Here is a 17,553-nt window from a genome sequence, read left to right on the forward strand (position 1 = left end):
GGAGGGATTACAAGGTGAAAGAAGACGAATATCAAACGTGACGTGACGACAAGATCTGGATTTAATCAGAAAACTGAAAAAAAACTATAAAAGATCAAATGGTTTCACAGGCATGTTATATTTAACTCACTGTTTCCATGGCCTGGTTGAACATATCTATTCATAAGCTGTACTTTCTTTAGTCTAATACTTTCTCCTTGCAGGATTTTTTTTTTCTGTAACAATATTCTGCAGGTTTAGAAGTTAAGAAGAGACGACTCTGCTGGTGTCGGTATTATTCTGGGAGCCTTGAGGGCAAATCCTGTTTACCTTTAGTCTCAAGTCTGGACTTAGAAAGCGAGGATCTGAAGGTTTAACACAAAAGTCGATAGATAGATTGAAAACGCTGATTATCAATAATTCATCCCTACATGTTGCCCCGTAGCCTGAGTTTCAAGCTTAACATATCTTCTTTTAACAAGTGTATAAATGTAACAATTGTATCTGGATGAATAAACGTATTCATCAGATTCACTCAGTTTAATGGAAAAGCACAACTTTTAAAATATATTTAATGGGAAGTGTTGGACTGTGTGTCTTGTAGTACAGTAATACAAATTTGCTTTGATACATATTTGGCTCAATTTTGGGGTTAATGAGAGGTAAACAGCTGATTGTTTTTGGTGCTTCGTCATGGTTTTGCTTAGAAAAGCAGCTTAGTGAGTCCATGCAATCCACAATTTCTTAAATATAATATCACACAATAGACTTTTCTTTTTGTACATGAAATTTAGTGACTTCTTTCAGTCAACAGGCTTAACGACATATTGGAAACCGTTCTAATTAAGCGGGAAAAAACGTCTCTGATCTCTCTTCCTGTGTCTGACAGCTTCTTCTGTTTGTTCACGTCTTCCTGAAGAGCTGAAATCTAACTCAAGACGGTGAGATTATCTCTGCCTCCTCTGACAAAACGCTCGTAGGAAACACACAATCAAACAATCAAATCTCCTGAGACGTGACATCTGCACAGGTGAGTCTGCACTCTCTCCTTCTGAAGCACGTCCAATATCAACAGAGCGAAAGAAGAGAACTTCCTCTCTATCATCTCACGTTCATTTCATATCATCATCGCTTTACAACAAAACATGTATCAGCATTCTTCCTGCCAACACTCCGCAGGCGGTCCGGCTCCAGGCGCTAAACAAATGGCTCCACGGCGGAGACGAGATAACTTAGGCGTCGGGGATTATCGACTGCGAGGACTAAAACTGAATATAAAACTAAAATGGTATTGATTCGTGTCCTCTGAGTCCCTCTTTATGGCGTAGTTACCATTTTTGAAGCACATAAAAGGGTATGCGGGAGTTATAAATGCATGACATGCAGACTGAATGATTGTATTCTCCTGTGGGCTGGATTTATACCAGATATTATCCTATACGACGCGGTTCTCTTGCATCCCAATATACTGTATAGAAGAGAAGTTTATTTCTCCAGAGTCACAGAGGAAAATCAAAACTCTTATGTCTCTCAATTAGTTCCTTCCGGATGCCTTTATACTTTATAAAAGAGAATAAAACTCTGAGCGGTTTCTCTCATGGGACGGAGAGCCGCAGCTGTAGTCCAGGAAGCAAGAGGAAATAAAAGCGGGACATCATCTCATCAGGCGTAAGAAAAGACGGAGCGAGAAGCTGTGTGGTCCTCCAACGCCGACTTCATCCTGTCTAGACACGTCAAACCCTGAACAAAGGCTGGATTTACAGATGCGGTTATTAAAAGAAGTCCTACTTTCCTCTCAGCGTTCACTCTGCTGGCTCAAGTTCTGCTCTTGTTTTAGATGTCAGAATTAGGATACGAGCTGGTCTAGAAACAGTTTTTCTTTGGTTAGATACAACTTTTCCATCATGTACGTCAAACAAATGCCTGAGTACAAAGAGAGGAGACAAAAGCACGTAATTACCTGATCTGTGTGGATGTTTTTTTTTACATCAGTAGCTGATATTTATCAAAATTTTAAAAAAGCTAGTCAGCATCAAGCACAATAATTATAGTTTTAAGGGGACAAAGCGCAGCGCATCACGTTCCATCGAGCTGTATAATTAGCCCTGAATCTTTCTCTGCAAAGAAAAACTGGTCAATAAATGATGTAACCCTTTTCAAAAGATGCAGCGATGGAAAATCCTTCGGTACAAAGTCATTCTGTACTTTTATCTTTCGCACATCGAGCCACTTAACTCCCAGAGGCCGCGCTGTCCGAGGGACGTGTGATGAAAAACTGCTTCACCTCTTGTTTCACGCCCCAAGAGGAACTATTTGTAAAAAAAAAAAATAAACTCTTTATGTTTTTTCCTTACAGCCTGCAAAGATTGTAATGGAAACTCCACAACACATTTTTCATATACTATTTTTCCTCTATTACATAATGTTGAATGTCTGCCGAGTAGATGAAAGATAAATGCATCGGACCTTCTACGAGGTTAACAACTATAAATATTAAGAAAGGCTTTCATGAGTTTAAAAGCTGTTTTCCTTTAACGCGCCCCTCGACTCAGGGTCGGTCGCAGCGAAGCGTGTTACTAAAAATAAATTATACAGATTTATACAGAGCTTGTAAATTAAGAGTAGGACTTCAGCTTCTCTTTGTAGGATGATTTAACTGATGAAACATGTGAGATGTTACAAACCAAACAAGGAAAAGTCAGTTTTTCTAGTTGGTTGACTAGTTTTTGTCTGGTTGAGTAAGTTCGTGTTGGTCTGAAGTGTCAATAAATGTTATAGATGCATGAAAAGACGCATCGACTGCAGCTGTTGTTGTAGGCAGTTTCTTAACTGTGTCTCTATGGAAGGTTTTTATTCTCTATTTATCAAGCAGAAATGTAAAAAAAACAACACAATCCCATGTCTTTATTTCAGTGTTAGTTTGTGTTGTTTCTATGGTGATGTACTCATGTATTTATCCAGGTTTATTTTAAGCTTTATATGTAGTTGAAGTGTATCAACGTTTCTCCTCATCGGCAGTTCAGGGGGTCGATTTTCTTTACATCAGCAAAGGAAGACAGAAATTTTTTTTAAAAAACCACAGAAGAAGAAGGAGGGTGAGAGAGTGAGAGGCAGCAGGTCGGTGCTGTGAGTTCATTTTTCTCCCCCGTGAGATTCACAGCTTGTGTTTCTAATGTGAACATCGAGTTAGTGTGAAAAGCAAAGAGTCTGTCAAATGTTTTTTGCTTCTCTAATTTCCCCCCCCCATTGGGTTTTGTTTACACCAAAGTTATTTATTGTCTGTTTTCGTCTACTTCACAGTGAGTCATGTCCTGAAACAACCTGCATAAAGGTACAGTAGGTGAATAAAGATCAGATATAAGCCGAACTTCTGATAACAGCCAAATCACCGTCAGCAACAGGATCTAACAAGATATCCATTCAGCCAATGGGAAACGCTCCACAAGCAAACTTCCATCTTTCAGCCAGAGAGAGAGACCACCACAAGCACTTTTCAGGACGGTACATTTCTATATGTTCCTAGAAGAAGGTCAAAGGCCTGAAAATGTCAGATTCCATGTGCATTTCCTGTGTTTGAATGTTCATAATATATTAAGGATATATATATTCTGTGTCACAGGTGAACAAAACAATATTAAAAGTCTTAAGAGCAGCTAGCAGCTCCTATTAGCTGCAGTTTGTGGAGGGAACAACTAGTATCCTGATTATTTATTTATTTATTCTTAAAGCCTCAACAATGATCTGGTTAGATTTTTCTGTAAATGGCATTGAAGGTAAAGGTCATGTGGTTGCCAAAATCAAAAGGGTTCATCCTCTTGGGAGCAGGAATAATCTGCTTACTAAGAAAATATCTTGTGTGTAATGTTGGTAATTTGACCTGAAAGAGTCCAAAATAAAAGTATCTAAATCTCTGGGGAGCTTAAAAATGCTCAGTAATTGTAACTACATTGTGATTTTTTCATTTTGATGGTTCTTTTGAATATTTGGAAGATCATGAATATCCACAGAAACTTTTGTAACAATTAGCCAGTAATTGCTAAAATGTCTTACTCTTTATTCAAGAGTTGGATAAACAGATTATCAGACAAACGTCACCTCTCTTTGACCCTGCTGACAGACGGATCTATGTAGACGGAGGTAACGAGGCGCCATTACTGTACTGGACACCAGTAAACCTCCGTATGACGCAGCACTGTAAAGTTACTGCTTTAGAGCTTTTGCCCAGAAATCTGTAAACCTTTTACATGTTGGAAATAAACAGTAGTCATCAAATAAAAGTAAAAAAAAAAAGTATTAAAGTAAACTTTTTAACAAACACAGCTGTTCAAACTGGATTTAAGACACCTTTCAGGATTGTGTGCCGTTATAAACTCCAAAAATAAAACTCAACTTTGGTGATAAAAGGGAAACTAAAATCCACACACACACACATCTGCTAAATGAGATCAATTTAACTGTTTTGCTTGTTGGTTTGCCAAGAAAGGAGCGACCGGGGAGCACTAAAGATGTAGAATGATCCGGCTGTACGAGGACGACGGTGAGCTTCCACCCTGCAGATACACTCTTACAGCACGTTTTCTGGCCTCTAAACATCCGTTCTTCCTCCGTCGGTGTAAATGTGTTCAGTTCGACTGTCTTATAGCTGGACAACAATCAGAATTAGGTCACAAAATCAGACTATAATAGGCTGTTTTCATGCCGACACTGAGCTCTGCCGCGTCACCGTTGTGTTTATTTCACATCATTCAACTGAGACTGCTGTTAAAACTTTCGGCTGAGTCAGCGTTGACTCAGTCAAAGTGTTGGATAATGACACATGAAGGCGGAGAGAAAGCTCCCAGAGCCAAATTTAAAAGGTTTCATACTAGAAGGAACACTGCCAAAACAATAAATGTGACATCTTTTACTTCTTTGCATCTTTTAATTATCGTCTCTTGTTATGTGTATATGATACGCTGTAGGTTTCAGTCTCCAGTAAATGTTAGCTTCTCTGCTAAATGAACAGAGTCTCAGATAAGAGTATTTTTTGAGAATGAGCGCTTGTGCAATTTGGCAAATCACTTGGCCTGGAGTAGCCGGCCGTGACGAGGACGTGACAAGACCGCCGCCGCCGCCGCTGCTGTCAAATCTAAAGAGAGTTCCTGGACGGAGACAGGAAGCGACAGAGAGAGTGAGAGAAAGACGAGCGGAGGAGAAAATGACAGGTGACGGCGAATACTGAGACATCTGCCTCCGACGGTTGCTCTCATACGAACTGATGATTGAGACAGAAAGAGGTTACGTAACAGTAACGGTACCGCTGGGTGGACGTGAGGTGATCTGAGGTTGTATATATATGTGTGTGTGTGTGTGTGTGTGTATAAGTATGAGTGTGTGCATGAATAATGTGTGTGTGTGTGTGTGAGAGATAAAAAGAGGGGAAGCATAAAGTCAGAATAAAAGAATAAAGGAAGAATAAAATATGTGTGTGTGAGTCAGTTTGTGAGAATTTGAATTGGAGAGGGAGAGGTGTGTGTGTGTGTGTGTGTGTGTGTGTGTGTGTGTGTGTGTGTGTGTGTGTGTGTGTGTGTGAGAGAGAGAGAGAGAGAGAGAGAGAGAGAGTCCTGGCCATGCAGAAATGATGACCCCAGTATTTCTGTGGCCCAGAAGTGCCACAAGGCATCTTTTATTAACTACATTTTGGCTGAGCTTGACCCATTTGAGATTAGGCTGTGTGTGCATGTGTGTGTGTGTGTGTGTGTGTGTGTGCAAACAAATATCTGTGTTTAACCACGCTTATCTGCTTGCGTATGTATGTGTGTGTGTGTGTATGTGTGAGTCAGCAGTGTGTGTGTGCACACCTACAGTACGTACACGTGTGTGTCTAAAAGCTAAAATCTGGTAGCGGTTTACGTGTCATCAAATAACTGTAATTAAAAGTCAACGTGTCCCTCGGATTGTGTTTACTCCTCTCCTATCTTCTCCATGCTGGCTCGCTGGTAAACACGCCTGTTTTTAATCTACAGCCAGTGGTCCAGATAGGTAAAAACTCATTTCATTACCCAGCGAGAAGGAGGAGAGAGGACAACAGCAGGAGCAACCTTTACACACAAAACACTCACATCTTTTCTATTTCTCTTCCGGATATGGTAGGGTTTTTTTTTTTTTTGCTTGCCAAAGACAAATAAGCTTTTTTTTTTTTTGGTGCACAATGATGAAGAGAAGAGGGATGCGGAGGTGTGAAGTATCTCAGGTCGGTGTTTATTAACAAAGATCTAAAGAAAGCTCGTCTTCATCCCGCTGGATGTTTCATGTAGCGATTCTCTGAAAAGCGTAACTGCGAGCAGCGAGAAACTCATTAAAAGTTGTTTTTTTTTTTAATAAATTGCAAAAATAGGTGGAGGTACTTTTATAGCAGGAAACTTTCTTTTGAGCGGTAGGTAAGTAAGGAGCAGATAACAGTAGATAACAGAGCTATAGGTTTATGTTGTGACCGTCAGGTTCTTCGTTTCTGAGAAATGATGTTTACTGTGATACACATGAGCCTCAGAGGCCGTCGCTACCGGTGAGGAAACCAGCCGGAGGCAATTTACCCCGAATCTGGGTCAACTGATTTAACTCGCTAAGTGCTTTATCAAGTTTAGCTCCATCTGGCTGTCAGCCGTACATGCAACAGAAATTTTAGGCTCAGTGACGAGATTATTCTTATTTCCTGCTTAGGAGACAAAGATGAGCAGTTTTATTCATTTAATTTAGGGAAATACGTTTATTTGCTTTTCTTGTCGAGAGTTAGATGAGAAGATTGATACTCCTTCCATCTGTCTGCTAAATATGAAGCCAGGTTGTCAAAAACCAGATGCTTTGTCACGTCCCTCTGGCGTCTCATGCAGATGCACGAGGTATTCTTCGGCGTCTGCATAGCGACGCATCGGGCTTTCAACTAAATCCAATGTAGAGCCATCTGCAGCTGCTCAGAGCAGCTGCTGTGGTCTGGTTTGGTTTAGGGAAAGATCATGGTTTGGGTTAAAATGATCGTTTGAAACGTCGTCATGGCAACAGTCAACACAATGACAAAAACCTGTCCCTATATTGCAGTTGACGCTCACGGTTGGAAGTGAACGATGGTCTCCTGCAGCAAAAAAAAAAACACTTTTTGCCATCTAACTACGTAGCCCAGACGGTCTCATGGCGTCTAATAATGACGTTGATGACGCAGCTTTCTCGGTCGATATAGCACGCACTGAGGGATATATTGCTTTAATCGACTACGTTTACCATCAACACCGACTGGACATAAAATGTGGCAAAATTTGTACTGTAGTTACTAAACTTCTCCTTGTTTTTTGCCACAGAGAGAACAAAACCTTCTTCATGTCCTAATGGAGAATGATGCAAAAATACAGAAATATTTCAGCAAACACACAGAAAGAAACCGACTTTTACTTCAGCTCGCAGCTTCTGCAAACATTTTCGACTCAACGATTCAAAAGAAACAGACTGCAAAGCTTTTTTTTTTGTTTTGTTTTGCTTTTTATCAATCTATCTATTTAACACAGATGGCTGCCGTTTCTCATGAATTATGCAGGTGATTGGCGCAACAGACACACACACACACAAACACACAAGACTATGTTACGTCTGTGTGCATGTGATTGTGCAGCAGAGCAAGGCACTAACCCTGCCAGAGGTGGTGGTTCTATTCCCACTGGAGGACACTCAGGATAAAAATAACATGCACTCATGGCAGCCTGTTTTATGAAAGCTTTACACAAATGGTTTATACACACACACACATGTGCGTGACACTATTTACACATCAAAACACACACACAGACACACACACACAGACTTACTGAGGCACTCTCCAGTGATGGCGTTGAGGAAAAGCCCCTCTTGGCAGCTGGTCCTGCAGTAGCCGTTATGGAGGGAGGCCAGCGGAGGACAGGAGGTGCAGTCGGCCTGGGAGGGACCGGAGCAAGTCTGGCAGGAGGGGTGGCAGGCTGGGAGGAGGAGGGAGGGGGGGAGGGGGGGGGAGGACAAATGGAAGGAGAGGGACAGAGGGAAGGGGATGGGAGAAAATCAGGTAAAAAAATAAGTACAGGAGCGAAGGAAGAAGGCATGGAGGGAAGAAAGGATGTACTGTAGGAAGAGTAGAAGAAGAAGAGGAGGCAAAGAGGAGAGTCGAGAGGGGAAAGAAGGACAGAGGAGGAGAGGAAGAAGATGGGCAGTGAAGATGAAACAGACAATAGACAATCTTTTTGTCTGCTGCTACTTTTCGTCTCTTTATTGGAGCGTCTAAGTCACATACTTCATGTACGTCGTGATTTAATTTTTCCACCTCAGCCGAGCGTTTCTGCATTTCCACTCAGGTGTTTTAGAAATAGAAACAGGTGGATGGAAACGCACCAAAGAGTAGAAGGAGGTAGAAGTCGGAGACAGAGAGAGATAATGAGGAGAGGGAAGAGGGGGAATTGAGAAGAAAGAGTACGAGGTAGAAGAGAGAGAAGAAGAGGAAGAGAGGGTCTAAACACAGTATTAATGAAGGAGGTTTTCATTAAGTGCTGTCCAGGTATTAACTGTGTTTCCATCCAACCAGCTTGCACATTTTAAGCTTTTGTACTGTTGCAAAAAATAAACATCTATTAGGCAGAGCTCTGGCCTGTTTTCATCTGAAAAAAGAAAAATGTCAATACTCAAATGCACCAACTAATGGTCTGTAAAGCACAAAAACACAGAAGAGAGACAAAAAACTCAAACTATTTCTTTGGAGGTCAAACTGAGGAATATAAAATATTTTCTATTATTGTTTCTTTACTAAGAAAAACTTTTCTTTAAGGACAGTTGATGTTTTTCCCCAACATTAATCCTGACTCCATATATATACATCTTAACTGATAACAAATATACTTAAACTACTGTATACACTGACCTTAACCTGCCATATTACTCTTAATATTTACTTACATTTGTATTTTATTGATCTAATATAGCCATTCTGGTTTTTCAATTCCTGTAATTCTACTTTTACTACTTCTGTATAAACTGAGCTCATAGTACTCTATTACCCCACTAGAACCCTGCACTCCCAGTATCCTTAAAACTTTCCTTTTTGATAAAGTTTATAGTTAGGGGTCGACCAGGCTCGCCTTGGATCAGCCCCTTAGTTATGCTGCTATAGGCCTAGACTGCCGGGGGACTTCCCATGATGCACTGAGCTCCTCTCTTCTTCTCCTCCTCTCCATCTGTACGCACATATGTACCATTAATGCATGTTAATAACTTGGCTTCTTCCTCTGAGTTTTTGTGCTTTCTCATCTCGCAGGAAAATCCAGAGTTCTAGTTGTGGTTGTCCTGCTGTGACACCTTCTCCGGCTATTATTGCTATAATTATTATTATTATTATTATTATTAATTATTATTATTATTATTATTATTATTATTATTATTATTATTATTATTATTATTATTATTATTATTATTATTATTATTATTATTATTATTATGCCTCTCTGTGTCTCTCTCCGTCCCTCTTTCTTTCTCTCTCAACCCAACCAGTCAAGGCAGATGGCGTCCACCTAGAGTCTGGTTCTGCTTGAGGTTTCTTCCAGTTAAAGGGGAGTTTTTTCTTGCTGTGTCACCAAGTGCTGCTCATGGGGGGGGATTGTTGGGTCCCTGCTCTATGTGAAAAGTGCCCTGAGTTAACTTTTGTTATGATTTGGTGATATATAAATAATAAAATTGAATTGAATTGAATTTATATGACTATTGCAAGTTTGTCCTGGAAGAAGATCCCTTCTCTGCTGCTTTTACTGACACTTTCTTGTATTTGTTTCTCATTAAAGGAAGTTTTTCACCGATTTGAAACTAGACTTAAAGGACAGAGGATGTTGTATGTTGTACAGATAGATGCAAATTTGTGATGTGTGATTTTAGCTTATATGCAGTAAATAAAATTGCTTGAAAAATTAATTTGACTTGTGTGGAAACTCAGCTGTTCTCTACTTATAACACCTCAAAGTCAGGTTATTACAGTGGAATAACGTCATGTAAAAACAGGTTTCACAAACGTTTTCTATCCAAACTACTTTGTTAAAACTGCACAACAAACTGAAAAACACACATCTATAACATATGATCATCTTGTAAATACGTTAGCAAACAACTGACACAGAGCAACATTATCATCCTATATGGAGTCTTTTGATGACTTTTTCTTCTTTTAGCTCAGGTTTGGTCTCTACCTACTCCTGAGATAAATTCTGGCTTTTGAGCTGCTTGATGTTTCTTCACTTTGTTTCTCTGCTGGTTGGTGTTTGGCAGGAAGAGAGACTGAAACATGCAGTAATTGTGCTGTAAAAATCAAAAACTATGAGATAAAAGAGGCGAAAAACCTCCATAGAACTGCAGACTGCACCATTCTTTCAGACTTTGTCACTATGATCCACCAGTTTCATATAACTCTAGTCAATTTGATCCATATCAATTCATGGACCTTTAACTACATGCTGTGTCTTATTGCTTACACTGTAAAAAAAAAAAAAAATCGTAAAAAAAAAAAATCGTAAAAAGTCTGGCAGCAAAAGTTGCCAAACACTTACCATCAAATAACAGTAAATAACCTTCAGTTATTCTACAGAGACTTTTTTAAAAAAAAAAATACAGATATTTACTATGAACATTGTCTGTGTTTTTACAGTCAAACTGTTGTAAAATTTTAAAAAAATTCTCATTATAAAACATTGCTAGAATGTTAAACAAATGTATAAATCTGCCCAAAAAAATGAAAAACATTGCGGAAATAAATTGAAATTACCTAATTTAAATGAAACTTCCCATCAAAGTACAGATTTCTGGATGTAAAACACAGAAAAATTATGTAAAATTACATTTAAACTACTCTACTTTAACACCCATTAATCTAGGTATCTTGAGAGCTTTAGGCTTTTATTTTATGTGATTATCCAGTCTATTTACAGTAAATTCCTGGTATATGTTGGTTTTTTACTGTAAAAAAAATAAGGTCATGTGATAATAGTTTACAAAAACATAATTTTAACAATCATTACTTTATTTAAACATTATTTGGCAGTAATTACACGCAACTCTCCAATATATTTACAGGCTTTTCCCTTAAATGTATGGGGTTTACTTTATTTAAACATTATTTTATAGTAATTAAAAGCAACTTTCCAATATATCTACATACATTTCCAAGTAATGCATGGGCTTTACTTTATATACATTTAACAGTAATTACAAGCAACTCTTATATAATACTTAACTTAATATATTAACAGGCTTTTCCCATATAGCATAAAAAGTCACCAAACACCAAAACTTTGCAGTAAAAGTTTACTCTCTTTAAGACAGGAATACAATATTTCTTCAGGGTATCTGAGTAACTTCTAATGAGCCAATCAACACCGAAGGAAAAGCCAAGTGAGAAAACAGAGCCCCATTTATTTTGGTATCCCGCAGGGGGAAATGTAATCTGAGTCCATCATTCTTCTTAACTGTCTAGGTATTTGTCTGCATCTGCCATTTCAATTACTCAGCCAAAGTTTGGAGACAAAACTATTAAAAGATCCAATGATGTTTACCACGTTTTTTTTTTTTTGCCTTTCTCAAGATAAACAATAACATTCAGCGTGCTTAAAAAAGGCTTGAAGGCGAAAGCTGGTAGACGGGAGATAGAGGGGTTGTCTTCGCTTCCAATGAGCTCAGAGACGGTAAACTGAGCCGAGGTAATGAATGGCAGATTAGAGCAAATGGATTTTCATTAAAGAGGTGGCTAAGCTCCTCTCAGTGGTTAACATATTGCACAGGTACCACCGTCTGACCTTGGCGTTCTCCTCTACTGTTTACTCGTTAATCTAGTCAAAAAGTGTCCATGTGTGATGTTTAAACACAACTGTAATAAACGACACCGTCACTGATCCCACTTTAACACCGAGCTGTAAGAAAGATGATCTGAAAATCAAATTATGTGATGAAAACACACAAAATCTATCATTCTCCAATCTGTCAATTTCATCAGTTTTGTGTAACATCATTGCACTGACTAAACTAAAAGCTGTTCTAGACGTCTCCTGAATCTTGAAACAGATTCTTCTAATCTTTTAAAAATGCTCAGATCTCTCCTACAATTTCATATCAGCTCATTAACTGTAGAAGAAATAACATTTGTTGTGTCACATCCATAGACTGTATAAAAATATGGACGTAGTTACCGTGACGTCATCCGTTGGTTTCTGAAGCTCAAAGTGGGCTGCTCTTACCATCGCCACATTGGCAGTGCGTGACTCTGCCTAACTCCCAGCCAATCAAAAATGGGCAAAGAGGCGGGCCGAATGGCTGAAACAAGCCACCTAGTGGCTGGCGGACCTGTCACTCAAAGCAGCCATGTCCTTAATTTTGCATAACTTTACGGCTTAATAAAACTCAAACGAGTGAGTTATAAAGAAATTCACCTCCCGTACAGTTGTCATAAAAGGGGAAATTAGCTTTAGAGACCTAAACCGTTTTTTGTACCAGGCTGTAAACACGTTTATTTCTGCTGTAAAGTTGGACATTTTAACATGGGGGTCTATGGGGATTGACTCGCTTTTGGAGCCTCAAGTGGCCATTCAAGGAACTGCAGTTTTTGGCACTTCCCCAGGTCGCCGTTTGGTCACATCCTGCCTGGACTTTGTTTGGTTTTTGGACTTTTTGTGTTCTTTTTGGGTTTCCGGTAGCTTAGAGTATTGTGTTTTTCTAGTTTCCTGGTTTCCCTGTCTGTTCACTCCCTTCTCCTGAGTTCTCCACCCATCTCTCCCTTCATCTGCACCTCATCTTCTCGTTAGTTCAGTTACTATTTAAGTCCTGGTTTTTTGTTCAGTCTTTCATTTGTTTTGTCTGCTAGTTCTGTTCAGTTCTGTTCTTGACCATTGCAAGATTAAAAGGAGATTTTCGTCAAATCTGCATTTGGGTCCATTCCTGCTTCCCCAACCTGACATGTTGTGAGTCATGACACTGTTGTCCTGTGAATGCAACACTCATGAAAATGCTGAACTCTATTGATTGGAACATTTATGTTTTGATTGTCTCTCCAGTAACATGCAGAAACTCTTTTTTTTTTGTTTCCTGTGTTTCTTCCAGTGAAGATGTCTTAATGTCAAATAACAAAGAACATTATCAGACTTTCTGTTTCTCTGTTTTCTCGCTTATTCTGTGGAAACACGTTTCTACGGGTCACAGAAAGTGAACCGATAACTATTTAGACTTTCTGTGGTTTTATTCCTGATTAGGGCAGATTGAGACACCACCAACAACAACAACAACAACAGCTGCAGGCACTACAAGTCCACAACAACAACAACAGGGGTCTTAATTGGGACAAACACTCACGCTAATGATCCCACTGGTGCGAGAATAACAATTATCATAATCATTGTCTTATCGTTTTAGGAGGCAGCACTCTTAATGATGATGACAATAGTGACTGTTTAATTCTATTTTAGTAATTAGCCTATTATAAGGTTTACAGCTACATAACTACATTATAAAACACTGTAATAGTCACACACAGACATAAGATTTACCAAGTTTTACAAGTTTTGCACCGCTAACTTTGTGAGGAACAGCTGTCGACCTTGAGAATGACTTCTCACTTCTTCATGGGGGTTATTTGAGTCAGGTTTTAGGTTAAGTTGGGGACTAACGGTGTACCTCTCACATGCACAGAGGTACAAGTGTGTTTATGCGTGTCCGTGCTCACCTTGGCACTGTTTGTCCTGGATAAAGAATCCTTGCGGGCAGGTGGGGACGCATCGGCCCTCCTGCAGGCTGGACAGGGACGGACAGGACGTACAGTTGTCTGCAGATGGTCCGGTACAGTGCCAGCAGGAGGGATGACACTCTGAAAAAGGACAAGGAGAGAAACATGTTTTATATTCACCACGAAAAAAAAAAGATTTAAAGCTGTGGCCCGAGACAGAGGAGGCTCCATCCCCCGACTGTGTCTCCCCGCTGCCACGATAAGAAAAGCCGAAAATGACTGTCCCTCAGGGAAGAGACTGTCTTTGGAGGATTATAGATGCAGTTATTTTTACTTTTTTTAAGGCGTTTTCACACCTACGGTCGGTTCGCTTTGGTCAGTGGATGAGTTTCTACTTTGTTGCTTTTGGTTCAGTTAATGTCAAACCAACCAAAATGTATCAACAACAGCCGTGTGGGAGCTGTCACTCCGTTCATCGGTCAGAATATCTCTGAGGTTGGGAGGTGGAGAGAGGAGAGTTAGGCTACAACATTTATTATAAAAGACTTGATTTTCCTTCTCGCCTTTTTGTAGAACAGAAAATAGAACTAATGTATGAACTGTAGCCCTCAGGGATACGACTTGTTCCACACAGGAGGGTGAATTAGTAGAACGGTCTTTGAACATATTTTCTATCAGTAATAAAGTGTACGACTGGTATTATTGAAATAAACAGCATCTCTCCCTCTTTCTCATCACCTCCGTGGTGCTGAAAGATGCACAGCAGCATCTATGTTTCAACTGTTTTCTTATTATTATTATTCATATTCTTATTTATTAGAATAGAGATAAATAAAAGCTGAATCATGTGCTTTATAAATGTTGTATCTGCTGTTTCTGACCATGAAAACTATTGATGTTTCTCATTTTTTTCCAGCATATATATGGATAATCCAGACCAGTCGTTTGGGGTCATATACCAAGCAAAAATATGAGAACCATATGTTGCTTCACATTACGTGAAGAAGACATGCTGCCTTCAGTCAGCTAAAGAGGAGAATATACAGCACAGCTGGCTACGGGAGCTGGTTTAATCCAACGATTGCGCAATGCTTCCTGCAGTTGGGTCGTATCTCTGGAGCTGGACCAAGACCACCTCTTCGACAAGGTCTTGGTCTGGTTGTTTTGGTCTTCACCCAGGTGCAACTGCTGTGTTCATACCTGCAGAGACGAGGTAAACGCTCCGGGGTTCGACTCAACTGAACAAAACAAGTCAGGTGTGAAAGCAACCTGGAACGTGCTGTTACGGTACGATGAGAAGTCATCTGAGGGGATCAGCGGTTTGTTTTTACTGTGTATATCACTGCGGTAATGTAGGATAAATGTGTCATAACTGGATTAAGGAGGACTGCGCTTGTTGCTGTAAAGGTACACACCTAAAAATAGTTGCATCCTATGTATCTGTGTCTGAACAGCAGCCACTATTTCTGTTATCCTGTGACAACTCTACTGTATCTTGTTCCTTCACTATTGACGTTTTTGGAATCCGAGTCTCAAGAGCTATTAGTCAGCTCTGCCACTTCGAAAATAAATGCATGAGGCCGGCAGCCAGCTTCAGCAATCTGAAGTTACACATTAACACCGGAGTCGGTGCCAGCTCGGGAGAGTCGGATCCAAGACGGCCACGAGCCAGAAAAAGACTACCGCTCAGCTCGGGGGAAACGTTGGACTGTTCAGTTCTGATAATGAAACATAAAACTCCTGTTTAAAGGATGATGGTTTAAAATCTGAACAATAGTTTTGAAAGTCGCAGGTTAAGAGATTAAAGCTACTTCAGATAACTTGGCAGTAAAGGATCAACAAAAAATTATGAAACTAGGATCTTAACTAAACCAGAAGGATCAGAACAAGACATAAGTAGCACTTTTAAAACCTACTGAGACAAATAAAAGCACTTTACATCAGGCAAAGAACTTTTAAAAATAAATTCATTAATAAAATTTAAGTAAAATCAAATAAAACTAGAATAAACATGGGATACAGTTTGAGTGTAGAGTGGTGGTGTCAGTGTAAGATCACAGTTTGACTTCTAGTGTCGTAAAACTTGTTCTCTCTCTTTTAAAAGACATTTTATAATTCACTCTTTTAAGGTTTTAAAATGAAACCAAATATCAGAACTTTATCTGGACTGAAAGATAAAAAATATCTGTTCAGAAACCTCATATAAGTGTCTCCTAACGCAGCTTTAAACTGTTCACAGTTGCACTTTTAACCACGATTCAATTTAGCTTGATATGTGAAGAGTTTGGCCGCTGCTGCGACATTCCTCTGCTTGTTGTCTTTTTTTATATATACTTGGCTTCAAATAGGTGGATTATTTACACTTCCCTTACATGCCCCCACACACCCTTCACCCCACGCCACAGCTGCCCCTCGAAACAGGCCCTTTTGTGCCACCTTTGATGTCTGCTTTGGCAGCGTGAAGACAAATAACTGAGCGGCGCTATCGGCTCTGGCAGCCGAGCCGAGCCGAGCCGAGCTGAGACACGGACCGACTGACTGCTGCTGCTGCTGCTGCTGGAAACGGAAGACAAAAGGCCTGTCACCAAGCGGCCAGGAGTGTTAGTCGATGTGTGTGTGTGTGTGTGTGTGACTTTTCTTTATACAGTATATGCGCTGATGTGTGTGTGTGTGTGTGTGTGTCTGTGTTTATAATTACTTCTCACCGGATTCTTTCAGAGGGCTGTCAGCTGTATCCGGGTCTTGTGTACACACTGCATGACAGGCACTGGCAGGAGCAGCAGAGTGGTGCTCTACCTGAGCCAACACAGCGCCGTGCATGTGTGTGTGTGTGTGTGTGTGTGTGTGTGTGTGTGTGTGTGTGTGTGTGAGAGAGAGAGAGCCTCAACCTACAAAAACATTTACCCTTTGGGGGAGCACAAAGACCTTGAAAAGTCACGGCGGTGTCAGCCAAAACCGTCAATCTGACATCTCATCATCACCCACCTTCTCCCCGCCTGCCTGCCGCCTACCCATAATCCTCTTCTTCTCTGTCTAAGCTTAATTGGTTAGCTGATATGAGAAGACAAGCCTATACGTTTCCATGATTAGGTTTAACACCCACACATGTTTTTCCTCTCGGTCGCGTCGCGTGTGACATAAACACACGTTCGAACACGAGTTACACGCAAAACCTTCGTATCAAAAGTCAAAAAAAAACAACCAAACACACACTCAGACGCATATTAAACAGACTCTGCTGTCAAACACATTGATAAGAGGAGAGAATAAGAATGATAAGCAGCCGCCTCATTCCTTTATTTCCGTTTGGACGTCTAATTTGTTGCAGAGCATATTGATTCCCGTACTCGCCTAAATTCACGCGCACAGACGTTCTCATCACACATTATCTGGTGCACGGGCTCAGAGAATCGGATTCATTACTTTTGTTTTTGTGCTGATGGGGGCATAATTTAAGGTGGGCGCAGTCGATGAGGTTGTGATTTAGTTTGGAGGTGCAGGCGCTCCTCGATGCCTTTCACAAATGAGCCTCCTGGTACAGTACAAAGCCCGATCATTACATTAGTGCTGCAAAGAGTTGTGAGTGCTACACAGCAGAAAACAAGAGTGCACGGTTATATCTCACTCCTCTGAAGGATCTAATGTTTAAATTTGTTCTGTTGTGGTATGCTACAAGTCCGTTCACTCCTTCCACTGATTCATCATTGAGCTCATATAAGTTTTCAGACTCACGATGGATGGATTTTAAAAAAGAGTCAAAACAGATGCAGCAGTGGTGAAATTAGACATTATCTCTGTGTGAAAGAAACACAGCCCTCTCATTTATTTGAATGGAGCAC

At 40.1% G+C, this 17,553-nt stretch overlaps 1 protein-coding gene across 2 annotated transcripts in view; it reads right to left on the minus strand.

The window, feature by feature from the left end:
• Window positions 1-17,553, minus strand: part of fras1 (Fraser extracellular matrix complex subunit 1) — a 298,584-nt gene that overhangs the window by 117,686 nt on the left and 163,345 nt on the right. For both annotated transcript variants that reach the window (XM_044332436.1, XM_044332428.1), the window contains exons 18-19: window positions 13,715-13,855; window positions 7,812-7,958 (exon numbers count right to left, since the gene is read on the minus strand). In XM_044332436.1, the coding sequence (XP_044188371.1) occupies window positions 7,812-7,958; window positions 13,715-13,855 (288 nt within the window). The remainder of the gene's footprint in view (window positions 1-7,811; window positions 7,959-13,714; window positions 13,856-17,553) is intronic.

The sequence above is a fragment of the Thunnus albacares genome, chromosome 2, assembly GCF_914725855.1.
Source record: "Thunnus albacares chromosome 2, fThuAlb1.1, whole genome shotgun sequence".
NCBI lineage: Eukaryota > Metazoa > Chordata > Actinopteri > Scombriformes > Scombridae > Thunnus > Thunnus albacares.